General features: G+C 50.1%; 1 protein-coding gene across 2 annotated transcripts in view; it reads left to right on the plus strand.

Moving 5' to 3' along the window:
• Window positions 1-15,218, plus strand: part of LOC137439733 (serine protease 23) — a 56,843-nt gene that overhangs the window by 26,086 nt on the left and 15,539 nt on the right. For both annotated transcript variants that reach the window (XM_078768037.1, XM_078768038.1), the window contains exons 3-4: window positions 967-1,341; window positions 1,464-1,740. In XM_078768037.1, coding sequence (XP_078624163.1) covers window positions 967-1,341; window positions 1,464-1,740 — 652 coding nt within the window. The remainder of the gene's footprint in view (window positions 1-966; window positions 1,342-1,463; window positions 1,741-15,218) is intronic.

Raw genomic sequence — 15,218 nt, forward strand, 5'->3', positions numbered from 1 at the left:
GTCGATCGATCTCCCAGGATTGACCCAGAGATCCCCCACATCCAGGGTGGTGCACCCCCATCTTCACAAAGTCAGTGCCACGACAGCGTTAGAGTGAGAGAGAGAGAAGAGACAGAGACTATAGGAAAAGGGCCGGTCCAACAAGGCTGATTGACACTCTGACTGTAACTGCGGTACCCTGACAAATCCGGGCAGCAGGGAAGAATGGGGAGGATTTTGCCCCTGACTTGAGTTGGGCGGTACAACCACAGCAAATGTGTCCCCGATAGTTGCGGGAGTGGGTTTGCATGGGTTGTGAGTGCCGTTACAAGTATATATTGTTTGACGTTCCGGGGCCACAAGAGAAATTATACAAGATTTTTGCATATATTGGTGAAAGGAGAGACATCCGTTCGTGTGTGTGTGTGTGTGTGTGTGTGTGTGTGTGTGTGTGTGTGTGTGTGTGTGTGTGTGTGTGTGTGCATTGTAACCACAGCCACTGCCAGCTAATTGTATTAACAGGAAATCATAGCAGCATGACTTCTCCCATCTACTCATATTTTCCTATATCCTACATTGTCGTAAGTTCGATTTTCATTCAGGAACAATTGTGGTTAACCATTTTGAAATTGCCACTCTTTTTTATTTTATTTTTTGTCAAAACCCTATCGTCTGAATGCTGAATGTTTAAAAGACGATTTGAATTACACATTTCGCGCTATCAACGGCAGATTAAAAGTTTCCGGCATGCAGAACCAAGTCACTGTAAACACACAGCGCATGCGCAAAAGGCCTCGTTAGCATTGATATGTCATTATGAAAGTCCCGTATTCCCAAGACATGGTTAAATTATGGACAAATTAACAGCATGTAAGATTTTAATCTGAGATCCCAGCATCACTCATGTGCTATATGATCAGACTGGAACACCAAACTGGCCATCCCAACTGCTTTCCTTATTTCCATCCCAACTGTTTCTTTTTCCAGGTATTTCACTCGTGCCAAAAATGGGGTCCACCACGAGGATCTCATCACTTTTTGTGGCCCTTTACTCCATCACGCTACTACCAGGCATGACAGCTTATCGCTCTTCGAGCTTTGGTGGACTCTCGTGGTCGTGGCCATCCTACCACATTCCAGTTCTTCAGCCAAGCCAAGAAATAGCACTGGACCCTCCAAGCTTCCATCCCCATTCCCCAGAATCTCCACTTCATGTTTGGGCTCCCCCAGTCCAACAATCCGAGCTTTCAGATACGAGCAACATGCCAACTCTTGAAGAACTACAAGAGGTGCTGTCCTACGAGACACTCTACTCTAACCATACGAGAACTCTAACACGTGTGGCAATCCAATACCTGGAAGGTAACTTGCATCAGACAGCACAAATAAATGAAAGTCTCAACAAAACATATACCTAACTTCAGGTGTCTATCACAAATGATGTTATTCGACTTTGTTGCTCTTGTGTTACACTTCCTTCCAAGCATTGCCCACCCGGTTCAACCGTTCAGCCGTGCGCCATCGCACTCGCCGGCGACAGCGCCGACAGGTGTTTGGCATTGATGGGCGTTTCACAGTGCGTGGCTCCAACTACTTGCTTCGCCCGCCCTTCTCGGCGACTGCACGCCTCAGCTCAGGATGCTCAGGGGTGCTGCTTTCGCCACGGCACGTGCTCACAGCAGCACACTGCCTACACGATGGCTCTGACTACCTGCCGTCAAGCAAACGCCTCCGTGTTGGATTCCTGAGGAAGCCACGCAGGTATGCTAGGGTTCTGGGATAGGGAGATGTACAGGTGTCCTGTCAAAAAACAAAGTAAGTGTAAGGAGAAGATAGTCGTGTGGGGCCAAATATGTCTCTATAACTACAGAATGTGTTTTTGTTGGCCTTTGCAAGTCTTCAAGTTCAAAACAAGAATGTAAAAACAATACCACTAAAGAGATGTTAACCTTGAGCATTGCTCACCTTTCTATTCTCAACAAGACTTCCAAATCTGTGTGTGTGTGTGTGTGTGTATATATATATATATATATATATATATATATATATATATATATATATATATATATACATATATATATATTGTTGTGGATATGAGGATTGTATTTTTTTTATTGTGTGTTTTATTAATATTGCTTGATTCTGGACCCTCCTGCCTCCAATGTTGTGCAAAGGTCAAAGGGCGTCCCATAATTAGTCCATAAAGCATACACGTTAGCCAATCATAGATTTCCCCCTGGTTGATAGTTATATCTTTATTATGTGTATTAGGGTAAGGCCTTGTCTCCCATTAAGATGACACTCCATTGCACCAAGTGAAATAGAGTAGATTCCTTTCACTTTCCCCTTTGATCATTGCCAAGCCTCGATTGCCAATTACATCCCCTCCAAAACCACCATTGAACATGTGCTCGGGTCGGGGAAGAAGGGCGTACCCGCCCGTCGTCATCAAGGGCGGAGCCAGAGGGTCGCGCGACCAACCAGGGCCGAGGTGAGCACACCGATGGGCGTGTCCCGAAGGCCGGCGGCTTGATCGCCGGAGGCGCTATAAAGGCGCGCGCACAAGAAGCAAGGTTGTGGTCGGTGGTGAGGAGTGATTGGACCAAGAGAGAGAAAGAGTGGTTGGACCAAGAAAGAGAACATAGAGAACATCCAAGGAGAGGACATCCCGGAAAGCACAAAGCCTGCTATTCGTCGCCTTGCTCGCCAAGGTTGGACTGAGCAGTAGTTAACAGCAAGAAGCGTGTTGTAGTCCTGGGAAAGCGCGCGACGTCCAACACAGCAGCTTCAGCCACAGCAGCTTGGGGGGGCCTGGACGGCGGTTTTGAGCAGGGCCGTGAAGGAACGGCGGCTGCTAAACGCGCCGATCGTGCTGCAGGACTCCTTGGACCTTCCTCTCCCTCCAGCCATCCACCTCCTGCCTTTCCATCCTTTTGTGTACGTGAGTTTGTTCTGTTTGTTTTGTCCCTGGGGATTTAATTAAGCTTGTATAAGGAATTTGCACTGTGTCTCTAATTCTTCTGTATATTATTTTATTATCTTTCCTTCTTCCTTGGTTATTTTGAGCCTGTATATAGTAGGAATAAATTTAGTAGTATTTCCAACCTTTTCGCCTTCTTCTTCTTCTTCACATCCGTGTCGCTTTTGTCTTTTCCATATTGAATAGCTGTGGCGCGATCCGGCCAACGTTCGGGGTTCGGGTTAATCGGGGTAACTGTTAGGCCGCGGTGCCATCCGCTCGGCAAACCAACATCCTTATCCGCGGGCAGTAACAATTGGTGTCGGGAGCGGGATCGGACCCGAAGCGCGCTTAACGCGCTCAAAATTATGAGCAACTGAAATTTGTTTTGTTTTACAAAACCCGAATTTTGAAATCGTGCCATGGCTGGTCAAGGCAACGGGATGCCGGTGGGAGAGATAGACGGGGTAGAATCGACCCAGGACCTCGGGGAAATGTATGTGGAGGAAAGGGAGGAGGAGAAAAATGGCAATGTGGTTGAGGAGGTTCCAGGCGCGCAAAATGGCGTCCTCGCGCACGTGGGTGTAGCGGCACCAAATTTTGCCGCGCCCGTGACCGTAGCAGCGGCCGCAGCACCAATGAAGTGGGGCCTATTCATGCAGCAGATGCAGGCCTTCATGGTCAAGGCGGATGAGGAGAGGGAAGAGAACAGGGGGATGAGAAACCAAATGGAAGGGATGGAAAGCAGAATGAGGGACGAAGCAAGGGGTACCAGTGAGCAATTAAAAGACGGGTTAGACAATAGATTTAAGGGGTTAGACAAGAAACTTGAGGGGTTAGACAATGGGATAGAAGGGGTGAAACATGGGTTAACGGGGGTGGAAAATAGAATGGCTGCCCAGGAGAATCAGATAGAAGGGGTGAAACATGGGTTAACGGGGGTGGAAAATAGAATGGCTGCCCAGGAGAATCAGATAGAGGGGGTGAAAAATGGGTTAAGGGGGCTAGAAGATAGGATGGAAGGCAAATTGCGGGAAGTAGGGGAGCAATCCGCGCGGGAAATCAAACAGATGGGGAACCAGATAGAGGAGGTGAAAATCGGGTTAGAAAGTAAATTGGATGCTCAGAGGGATGAATTGGGACAGATGAGGGTGGCATCTACAAAAGAGAGGGAGGAGATGAAGGAGGAGATACGACGAGGTGTAAGCGAGGAGGTCTCGGGGGTACGCGAGGAGGTAAAGCGAGGTGAAAAGCGTATGGAGAAAGAGGTGAGAAATGGGACGGCAAAGTTACAAGGGGGAATAGAGGACCTGACGGAGGAGGTGGAACAGCTGATGGTGGGACAGACGGAGTTAGTGGAGCAGGTACAAAAGAACAACGCGGTACTAGGAGGGTTAAAAGCGACACAAAAAGACATCAGAGACGACTTGATAGCGACGAAGAAGCAATGTCAGATGGTACGTGAGGGACTGACAACGAGGTTGGACGAGGTGACAGAAGTAATGGAGACGAAGGACCGGGAGGTGAGGACGCACATAGAGACGGTCAAGGTAGCCTTAGAGGACGAAATTGAGGAAACGCACCGGGAAATAAAAGAGGCGAAGCAAAAGTTGGAGAAGGTGGAAGAGGAGGTGAGTGAAATTAAGAAGAGACGGACGGAAACTAAGAGGGAGATAAAGGAGGAGGTGATGGAATATGTGCAAGGTCGGTGCTCAAATCGTGTTGATGTGCTCACTAACCAAATAAAGAGTTTGCCGGTGGCGAAGGAGGTGCGGAGACGAGGTGCCAAGGTGAGTGGCGATATATTCGGAAATGCATATGATGTGAGGGGAGCTTCAGTCGGCTTGGGGGTTGATTTGGATCCGGGTGTTCGTGAGAGGCCGTTGGTGAAGTGTGCGACAGGTATGGTGTGCGAAGGAAGAGGTGTGCGAGAATGTCCGACTCTGGGGTGTGTGAGGAAAAAGTGCGCGCCGAGGAGTGAGTGTGCTGTCGAGAGTGCGTCGGTCGTAGCGCGTGTGCGAGGGAGCACATGGAAGTGCGTAGTGGGGAGTGTTACAGAGGATGTAACGAAAGAGTGTACACCTGTGGTGAGTGTTATGGAGGAAGTAACGGGAGAGTGTGTGCAAGAGGATGCGCGAGAAAGGTGTGTAACGGACGGGTGCATGGGGAAAGAGTGCGCTGTCAAGAGTAAGGGAGGATGCACACCTGTGGTGAGTGTTACGGAGGGTGTAACGGGAGAGTGTGCGCAAGAGGATGCGCGAGAAAGGTGTGTAACGGACGGGTGCATGAGTACAGAGTACGCTGTCGAGAGTAAGGGTGAGTTTGCGACCGAGTGTGGAGGTAAGAGTAGTAAGAGTGACATGGAGCGTGAGTTGGTTGTGGCAGGTGAGAGAGGATGTACACCTGGAATGGAAGGATGCACACCTGGAATGGTAGAGCATGTGTGGGAATGCACACTGGAATTGGTAGTGAGGCACGTGGTTGGGTGTGCAAGTGAGAGCACACCTGTGGTTGTCACAGAGGAGGTGACCGAGGAGATGGCGCGAAGAGGTGTGTTGGTGAGGTGTGCGAACAACGAGTGTGTGCAAAGGTGTGCGGTGGTCAGGTGTGTGACCAAGTCTGTGAGCGAAAGAACGAGTGCAATAACAAAGTACGCGGGGTGTACGGGCGGCGTTGGAGCACCGAGCTCGGTGAGGGTGAAAGGGGTAGCGTATGCGTGTGAGCATGCAGGTGAAGCATCGACGGTAACCGGGTTAGCGGTTCGAACGACTTATAGCCGAATCGGCCCTCGGTGCGCGCCGAGCAGCTTCGCGTGCCGCAAGGACCAGCGGGGATCCAAACCACGGCGGTTTCGAAAGAACCGCCGTACGCGATCCACGCTGGGCCTCGCTCGGAACGGCCGCGTCCGTGCTCCACTAGGCGGAGCGGGCAGCCCGATAGGAAGGGTCGTCATGGCGACCCCTTTCTGTTGAGGCGTTCCGGCAGGTCGAGATCGGGCCATTGGATGGCTCCGTGCCGAGGTGGTGCGTGGGATCTCGGCCTGGGTAAACCTCCTTCCCTGCACCGAGTGCCGGACGTATCCAGCCGCTGGCACCAAACAACCCGCATTCATTAAGCCGAGCTTTAGAAGTGAATTGGCGCACCGAGAGGCACTAGTGAGTAGACGTGATGATGAGGATAGTGTTTTGGCCCCGAAATTAGAAAAACAAAATTTGAGGATTGGCAGTGATGATTGGCAGAGGATTGGTAGATGATTGGCAAATTTTTGATTGGCTGAAATTTGGTGTGCAAAATTGGTAGTGAAAGATACCCGATGTGGGGGGATGGCAACTCTGCCATCTCTCACATGAGGGGGCAAAGGAGCACTAGTTATGGGGTTTATGGCAGTGAAAACTAGCCCGGGAGGGTTTGGATAATGTGTAGGGATCTAGAGAAGATGACCTTAGGTAACGTTAAGTTTAGGTAGTGACAATGATACCTGTAGTGGGGACGCAGGTAGATTAGAGTGGATGATAATGACGTGGTATGTGCTTAGTTTAAAGGGAAGACGGGGAGCACTAAGTTAGCAGGGCAACAGGTAGATTAGATGATGCCGTGTGTATGGTGAACAGGTGTGATTGCACAGGTGTGCAACTGAACAGGTGGATGGAGCAGTGTATGAGTGAGTGATGGTGATGTGTGTTGTGTTTACCAAATGGTCCAGGAAGTTAGGAGGGTGCAGGTGGTGCCAGGTATGATTGCACAGGTGTGCAACGACAGGTGTATGGAGAATGGTTGTATGGAATAAATGGTCTGGAGTGTATGGAGTATTGGAATGGATGGTCGTGGAGTGAGTAGGATGGAAACTGTGGAGTGGAGTGGATGGTGCGAAGGTGTGAATGGGGGAAGGATGGATCCCCATCACGAATACCCGGGGAGGGTAGTGTAAGTGTTAGGTAGCGGGTATAGGTAAATTGTGGTTGGATATTGGCATCTGTGGTGCGGGTGAAAGAATGGTATTTGGATGGGTGCATTAGTGTTGTGGAAATGGCTGGGCGTGTAGCCTGTTAGTGTGTGTAGTTGGTTTGGGCACTCCACCACTGTGAGGATGTCGGCCAGGTGAGGCCGCAGGTGGGCTCTGGGAGCCGGTAGAGTTGTTGTGGATGGGGCCCGAGGATCCGGAGGACGGACCCGGGTAGCCCAGTGCCAGAGGGCACCGAGGGGTGACAGAGCCAGGAGGGGCCTTCTCCAATTAGATAGGTTAGGGTGAGGAGCTAGGTAAGCTCAGGTGGCAACTGCAGTGGTGGAGGTGTGCAGGTGGGTAGACCTGCTGGGAGAGCTACACGCCCCAGTCCTGAAATTGTGCAAGGGCACAGGGAGTTGAATCGGGGGAGTGAGACCGCAAATTGAGAAGCACCACAGTTTGGTCAATGGGAATTGGTTTTTAGAACCCATAGTGTAAGTTGGCCAATGGATTTGCAGGGAAAGACCCCGGGTAGTGTAAAGTGTGTTAATGTCATTTAGAAAGTAGTTAGGATGAAAATCTCCTTGCACCATCTACATCCACTCACCTGAGGTGACGTAACTCCGCACCATGCCATGTTTTTATTATTTTTGATGCAAATGTTTGGAATGAGAGACGCATCATGACATGGGTGTGACATTGTGCTTTGTTGTTCCATCTCTCCCTCCTTATGAGGATTGATGATGAATTGGGTGATGGCAAATTTTGGCTAGAGGGATTGTGGGAACGAATTTGGTATAGGAGAAATATGGGGAAGACGTGACAGTAGCGGCGAATTTGTAATGTGTAGATTTTATACATATGGGGTAAGGGCAAGGGTCGTGTAGGTGGCAGGGGGGGTGACGTACGGTAGGGACGAGCTTTCTCACTTCGCTCTCCGTACGCACTTCACCTTGCATTGCCTTATTGATGTGTACCCTTGTGACCTTACCCCTCGCTCATCTGTCTGTCCCCCCTTTTGTCTCCCACATGAGGACCTGTGCGCCACTGGGCACCGAGGGGAGCGTGCGTGAGTCCGCCATTGTGTGCCCGGAACTCCCAGAACCAGCTGTCTGCATCGATGCACCACATTATGGACCACATGTCTGTGGCCGAGCACCACTTATGGACCCCATGGGTTGGGGCATGGCCCCTCTGCTGGAACCGGCCATGAAGGCCCGAAATCTTGCTGGCGGACCTTGATCACAGGGCACCACACAGGTGAACCACACTAGTCGGCCCAGTGGGCCATAAATAAAAGAAATCAAAATGGACACGTTGGGTGCATTTTAATAGTGCAAATAGGCCGCCAGCAAAGGAAGATGATAACACCAGGAAAATAATAATAGCCAGCAGAGGGAGCCAAAGAGCAAGAGACCACCTGCAGGGTTAGGGGTTGTTGTTTTTATTTTTATTCATGAACAATGATGACTGTGCACCGATTGGTGCTTGAGGGTGTGTTGGTGCATTTTGGGTGCTTTCATGGTGCGTCGATGCAGAGCAGACTGTCTCTCCCCCCCAAAAGAACAATCACAGGTCCTGGGTTAGTTTTGTAAATAAAAGCAGAGTCATTGTAAATAATGCTCCCCACCGTCAGTGTATAGTTTGAAGACCATTCCGCAATTCGGTTAGCTGTGGGCGTGAGTCTGTTAGGTAGGGTGCAATGGAGCAGCGGGACATATTTATTTATGTTTTAAAACTGTCGCACTCAGGGTCAGGTTAAAAGTAGAGGTAACTACACCTACGTGTCACACTAAGTTAAAGTTATCGGCCCGGGACGTGCCTAAGAGGAGGAGGGTGCAGTGTTGTGGATATGAGGATTGTATTTTTTTTATTGTGTGTTTTATTAATATTGCTTGATTCTGGACCCTCCTGCCTCCAGTGTTGTGTAAAGGTCAAAGGGCGTCCCATAATTAGTCCATAAAGCATACACGTTAGCCAATCATAGATTTCCCCCTGGTTGATAGTTATATCTTTATTATGTGTATTAGGGTAAGGCCTTGTCTCCCATTAAGATGACACTCCATTGCACCAAGTAAAATAGAGTAGATTCCTTTCACTTTCCCCTTTCATCATTGCCAAGCCTCGATTGCCAATTACATCCCCTCCAAAACCACCATTGAACATGTGCTCGGGTCGGGGAAGAAGGGCGTACCCGCCCGTCGTCATCAAGGGCGGAGCCAGAGGGTCGCGCGACCAACCAGGGCCGAGGTGAGCACACCGATGGGCGTGTCCCGAAGGCCGGCGGCTTGATCGCCGGAGGCGCTATAAAGGCGCGCGCGCAAGAAGCAAGGTTGTGGTCGGTGGTGAGTGATTGGACCAAGAGAGAGAAAGAGTGGTTGGACCAAGAAAGAGAACATAGAGAACATCCAAGGAGAGGACATCCCGGAAAGCACAAAGCCTGCTATTCATCGCCTTGCTCGCCAAGGTTGGACTGAGCAGTAGTTAACAGCAAGAAGCCTGTTGTAGTCCTGGGAAAGCACGCGACGTCCAACACAGCAGCTTCAGCCACAGCAGCTTGGGGGGGCCTGGACGGCGGTTTTGAGCAGGGCCGTGAAGGAACGGCGGCTGCTAAACGCGCCGGTTGTGCTGCAGGACCCCCTTGGACCTTCCTCTCCCTCCAGCCATCCACCTCCTGCCTTTCCACCCTTCTTGTGTACGTGAGTTTGTTTTGTTTGTTCTGTCCCGGGGTTAATTAAGTCTGTATAAGCTAATAATTGCACTGTGTCTCTGATCCTTCTGTATATTATTTTATTATCTTTCCTTCTCCTTGGTTACTTTGAGCATGTAAATAGTAGGAATAAATTTAGTAGTATTTCCAACATTTTCGCCTTCTTCTTCTTCTTCACATCCGTGTCGCCTTTGTCTTTTCCCTATTGAATAGCTGCGGTGCGATCCGGCCAACGTTTGGGGATCGGGTGAGTCGGGGATCCTGTAACGGTCGCGGTTGGACCATCCGCTCGGCCCATCATAACATCTAAACCGCGATCAGTAACAATTGGTGTCAGGAATGGGATTCGGACCTGGGACTAAATTTGTTAGGCCCAAATTTTGGACACCAATTGTGTTAGTACAGTAACAATTGGTGTCTGGGAGTGAGATTCGGGGCCCGAACCAAATTTTTAAAACATCTAGAAAAAAAACAACAAAATTTGGTCAAAATTTGGAGCGGCCGAAATTTGTTTTGTTTTACAAAACCTGAACTTTGAAATCGCGCCATGGCTGGTCAAGGTGACGGGATGCCGGTGGGAGAGATAGAGGGGTTAGGAGTAACCCAGGATCAAATGGAGGGGAGCAATGAGGAGGCGGTTGAGGGAGTATCAGGCGCGCAAAATGGCGTCCTCGCGCACGTGGGTGTAGCGGCACCAAATTTTGCCGCGCCCGCGACAGTAGCAGCACCGCCGTTGGATTCGGACCTTTTGTTGCTACAAATCGGGGCCCTTATGGACAAAATGAGGGACGAAGCAAGGGCTGATAGTGAGAAATTGGAAAACAGAATGGGGGAGCGACTAGGAAATCAAATCGGGGAATTAGACAAGAAATTTGAAGGGATGAAACATGGGTTAACGGGGGTGGAAAATAGAATGGCTGCCCAGGAGAATCAGATAGAGGGGATGAAAAATGGGTTAATGGGGCTAGAAAATAGGATGGAAGGCAAATTGCGGGAGATAGGGGAGCAATCCGCCCGAGAAATTAAACAAATGGGAGAGCAGATAGAGGAGGTGAAAATCGGGGTAGAAACCAAACTGGATGCTCAGAGGGATGAATTGGGACAGATGAGGGCGGCATCTACAAAAGAAAGGGAGGAGATGCAAAAGGAGATACGACGAGGTGTGAGTGAGGAGGTCTCGGGGCTACGCGAGGAGGTAAAGCGAGGTGAGAAGCGTATGGAGAAAGAGGTGAGAAATGGGACGGCAAAGTTACAAGGGGGAATAGAAGATCTGACGGAGGAGGTGGAACAGCTGACAGAGGGACAAACGGAGTTAGTGGAGCAGGTTCAAAAGAACACTGCGGTACTAGGAGGGTTAAAGGCGACACAAAAAGAAATTAAAAATGACTTAATAGCGACACAGAGGCAATGTCAGATGGTACGTGAGGGACTGACAATGAGGGTGGATGAGGTGACAGAGATAATGGAGACGAAGGACCGAGAGGTGAGGATGCACATAGAGATGGTCACGGTAGCCTTAGAGGACGAACTTGAGGAGACGCACCGGGAAATAAAGGAGGTTAAACAAAAATTAGAGGAAGTGAAAGAAGAGGTGAGTGAAATTAAGAAGGGACGGACAGAAACTAAGAGGGAGATAAAGGAGGAAGTAATGGAATTGGTACAAGGTCTGTGCTCGAATCGTGATGTGCTGCTCACTAACCAAATAAAGAGTGTGCAGGTGGCAAAGGAGGTGCGGAGACGAGGTGCCAAGGTGAGTGGCGAAATATTCGACAATGTATATGATGTGAGGAAAGCTTCAGTCGGCTTGGGGATTGGTTTGGATCCGGGTGTTCGTGAGAGGCCGTTGGTGAAGTGTGTGACAGGTCTGGTGTGCGAAAAAAGAGGTGTGCGAGAATGTCCGACCATGGGGTGTGTGAGGAAAAAGTGCTCGCCGACCAGTGAGTGTGTTGTCGAGAGTGAGTCGGTAGTAGCGCGTGTGCGAGGGAGCACAGGGAAGCGCGGTGTGGTGAGTGTTACGGAGGAAGTAACAAAAAAGTGTGTGCAAGAGGATGCGCGAGAAAGGTGTGTAACGGCCGGGTGCATGGGGAAAGCGCATGCTGTCAAGAGTAAGGGAGAATGCACGCCTGTGGTGAGTGTTACAGAGGATGTGACGGGAGAGTGTGCGCAAGAGTGTGCGCGAGAAAGGTGTGTAACGGACAGGTGCATGGGGAAAGAGGGCGCTGTCGAGAGTAAGGGTGAGTGCGTTGTCAAGAGTGGTGGTGAGAGTAGTGAGAGTGACACGGAGCGTGAGTTGGTTGTGACAGGTGAGCGAGGATGTACACCTGGAATGGAAGGATGCACACCTGGAATGGTAGAGCGTGTGTGGGAATGCACACTTGAGTTGGTCGTGAGGCACGTGGTTGGGTGTGCGAGTGAAAGCACACCTGTAATTGTCACAGAGGAGGTGACCGAGGAAGGGGCGCGAAGAGGTGTGTTGGTGAGGTGTGCGAACAACGAATGTGTGCCAAAGTGTTCGGTGGTCAGGTGTGTGACCAAGTCGGGGAGCGGAATGAGTGTACCTGAGTGTGTTAGAGAAGGTACGACCAAGAGTAGGGAGACGGCTGGATGTATGAGCAAGAAAGGGGTAGCGTATGCTTGTAACCATGCAGGTGAGGCATCGACGGTAACCGGGTTAGCGGTTAGAGCGACTGTTAGCCGAATCGGGCCCTCGGTGCGTGCCGGGCTTCGCGTGCCGCGAGAACCAGCGGGGATCCGAGCCGCGGCGGGTTCGAAAGGACCGCCGTACGCGATCCACGCTGTGCCTCGCTTGGAACGGCCGCATCCGGGCTCCACTAGGCGGAGCGGGCAGCCCGATAGGAAGGGTCGTCATGGCGACCACTTTTTGTTGAGACGTGCCGGCAGGTCGAGATCGGGAAATTGGATGGCTCCGCGCCGAGGTGGTGCGTGGGATCTCGGCACGGGTAAGCCCCCGTCCCTGCACCGAGTGCCGGACGCATCCAGCCGCCGGCACCAAAGGACCCGCGTTCATTGCTCGGCTGTACGAAGCCGAGCTTTAGAAGGGAATTGGCGCACCGAGAGGACCTAATAAGTAGACGGGTGATGAGGATAGTGTTTTGGACCCAAAATTAGAAAAAGGCAAAATTTGATAATTGGTCCGGTGATAAGCAGTAAATGGCAAATTTTTGAATTGGTTGGATTTGGACGAGCGAAATTGATAGGACCTCCCCGATGTGGTGGGATGGCAAATCCACCATCCCTCACAGGTGGGGGCAAAGGAGCACTAGCTTATGGGGTGTATGGCAGTGAAAACTAGCCCGGGTGGGTTAGGATATATCGTGTGTAGGGATCTAGCGAAGATGACATTAGGTAACGTTAAGGTTAGTTAGTGACAAGGATACCTGTAGTGGGGACGCAGGTAGATTAGCGTGGATGATAATGACGTGGGAGCGCAATAGTTTAAAGGGACGACTGGGAAGCGCAAGTTTCAGAGGGGAGTAGTTAGCTGAGATGATGCCGTGTGTTTGAAGATTGAACAGGTGTGATTGAACAGGTGTGATTGCACAGGTGTGCAACTGAACAGGTGTATGGAGCAGTGTATGAGTGAGTGATGGTGATGTGTATTGTGATGACCAAATGGTCCAGGAAGAAAGGAGGGTGCAGGTGGCACCAGGTGTGAGGGCACAGGTGTGCAACAGCAGGTATGGAGAATGGTAGTGTGGAATAAATGGAGTATTGGAATGGATGGTCGTGGAGTGAGTATGGTGGAAATTGTGGAGTGGAGTGGATGGTGCGAAGGTGTGAATGGGGGAAGAGTGGACCCCCATCACGGATACCCGGGGCGGGTAGTGTAAAGTGTGTTAATGTCATTTAGAAAGTAGTTAGGATGAAGTCTCCTCGCACCATCTGCATCCACTCACCTGAGGTGACAGGTACTCCACACCATGCCATGTTTACCTTCGCAAAAGCGGAAGGTTATGTTTTGATCGCTGTGTATTTATTTGTATGTCTGTGTGTGTGTGTGTATGTTATTCGCATAACTCAAAAAGTATTCAACCGAATTGCATGAAATTTGGTGGGATGATTGGTTATTATACGGGACACATTTGATTAGATTTTGGGAGCAATCGGGTCAAAGGTCAAGGTCAAGGTCACGAAAAGGTCAAAATCGTATTTTTACCAAGTACAGAACAGTAGCTGCGGCGAAGGTATGCGCTCTACCGAGTGCCCGTTCTAGTTTGTTATTTTATTGTGCAGATGTTTGGAATGTGAGACGCATCATGACGTGGGTGTGACATTGTGCTTTGTTGTTCCATCTCTTCCTCCTTATGAGGATTGATGATGAATTGGGAGATGGCAAATTTTGAATAGAGGGATTGTGGTGACGAATTTGGTATAGAGGAAATATGGGGAGACGTGACAGTAGCGACGGATTGGTAATGTGTAGATTTTGTACATATGGGGTAAGGGCAAGGGTAGTGTAGGTGACAGGGGGGTGACGTACGGTAGGGACGAGCTTTCTCATTTCGCTCTCCGTACGCATTTCGCCTTGCATTGCCTTATTGATGTGTACCCTTGTGACCTTACCCCTCGCTCATTTCTCTTGTCCCTCTTTTGTCTCCCACATGACCTGTACGCCATTGGGTGCCGGGGGGAGCGTGCGTGAGTCCTCCATTGTGCGCCCGGAATTCCCAGAACCAGCTGTCTGCATCGATGCACCACATTATGGACCACAGGTCTGTGGCCGAGCACCACTTATGGACCCCATGGGTTGGGGCATGGCCCCTCTGCTGGAACCGGCCATGAGGGCCCGAAATCTTGCTGGCGGACCTTGGCCACAGGGCACCGATGCCCCACAGGTGAACCACACGTAGTCGGCCCTCTGGGCCATAAATAAAGAAAATAAAAAGGACACATTGGGCACACTTTATTGAAAATAGGCCGCCAGTAAGAAAATGAAAGAATGACAACATCTGGAAGAACAAATAATAATAACCAGCAGAGGGAGCCGAAGAGCAAGAGACACCTGCAGGGTTAGGGGTTGTTGATTTTATTTTGATTGAACACTGATGAACAATAGTGACTGCACCGATTGGTGCTTGGGTGTTTTCATGGTGCATTGATGCAGAGCAGACTGTCTCCCCCCCAGAAAGAACAATCACAGGTCCTGGGTTAGTTTTGTAAATAAAAATAGCGTCATTGTAAATAATGCTTCCCACCGTCAGTGTATAGTTTGAAGACCATTCCGCAATTCGGTTAACTGTGGGCGTAAGTCTGTTAGGCAGGGTGCAATGGAGCAGCGGGACACATTTATTTATGTTTTAAAACTGTCGCACTCAGGGTCAGGTTAAAAGTAGAGGGAACTACACCTACGTGTCACACTAAATAAAAGTTGTAGGCCCGGGACGTGCCTAAGAGGAGGAGGGTGCAGTGTTGCGGAGATGAGGACTGTATTTTTTTGATTGTGTGCTGTATTATTATTATTATTGTTTATTCTGCGCCCCCCTACCTCCGGAGCTGTGTAAAGGTGAAAGGGCATCCCATAATTAGTCCACAAGCATACACGTCAGCCAAATAATAGAATACCCCTGTTTGATAGTTATCTCTTATTCTGTGTTTTAGGGTAAGGC

Source organism: Myxine glutinosa, chromosome 14, assembly GCF_964187855.1.
Source record: "Myxine glutinosa chromosome 14, kmMyxGlut1.1, whole genome shotgun sequence".
Classification (NCBI taxonomy): Eukaryota; Metazoa; Chordata; class Myxini; order Myxiniformes; family Myxinidae; genus Myxine; species Myxine glutinosa.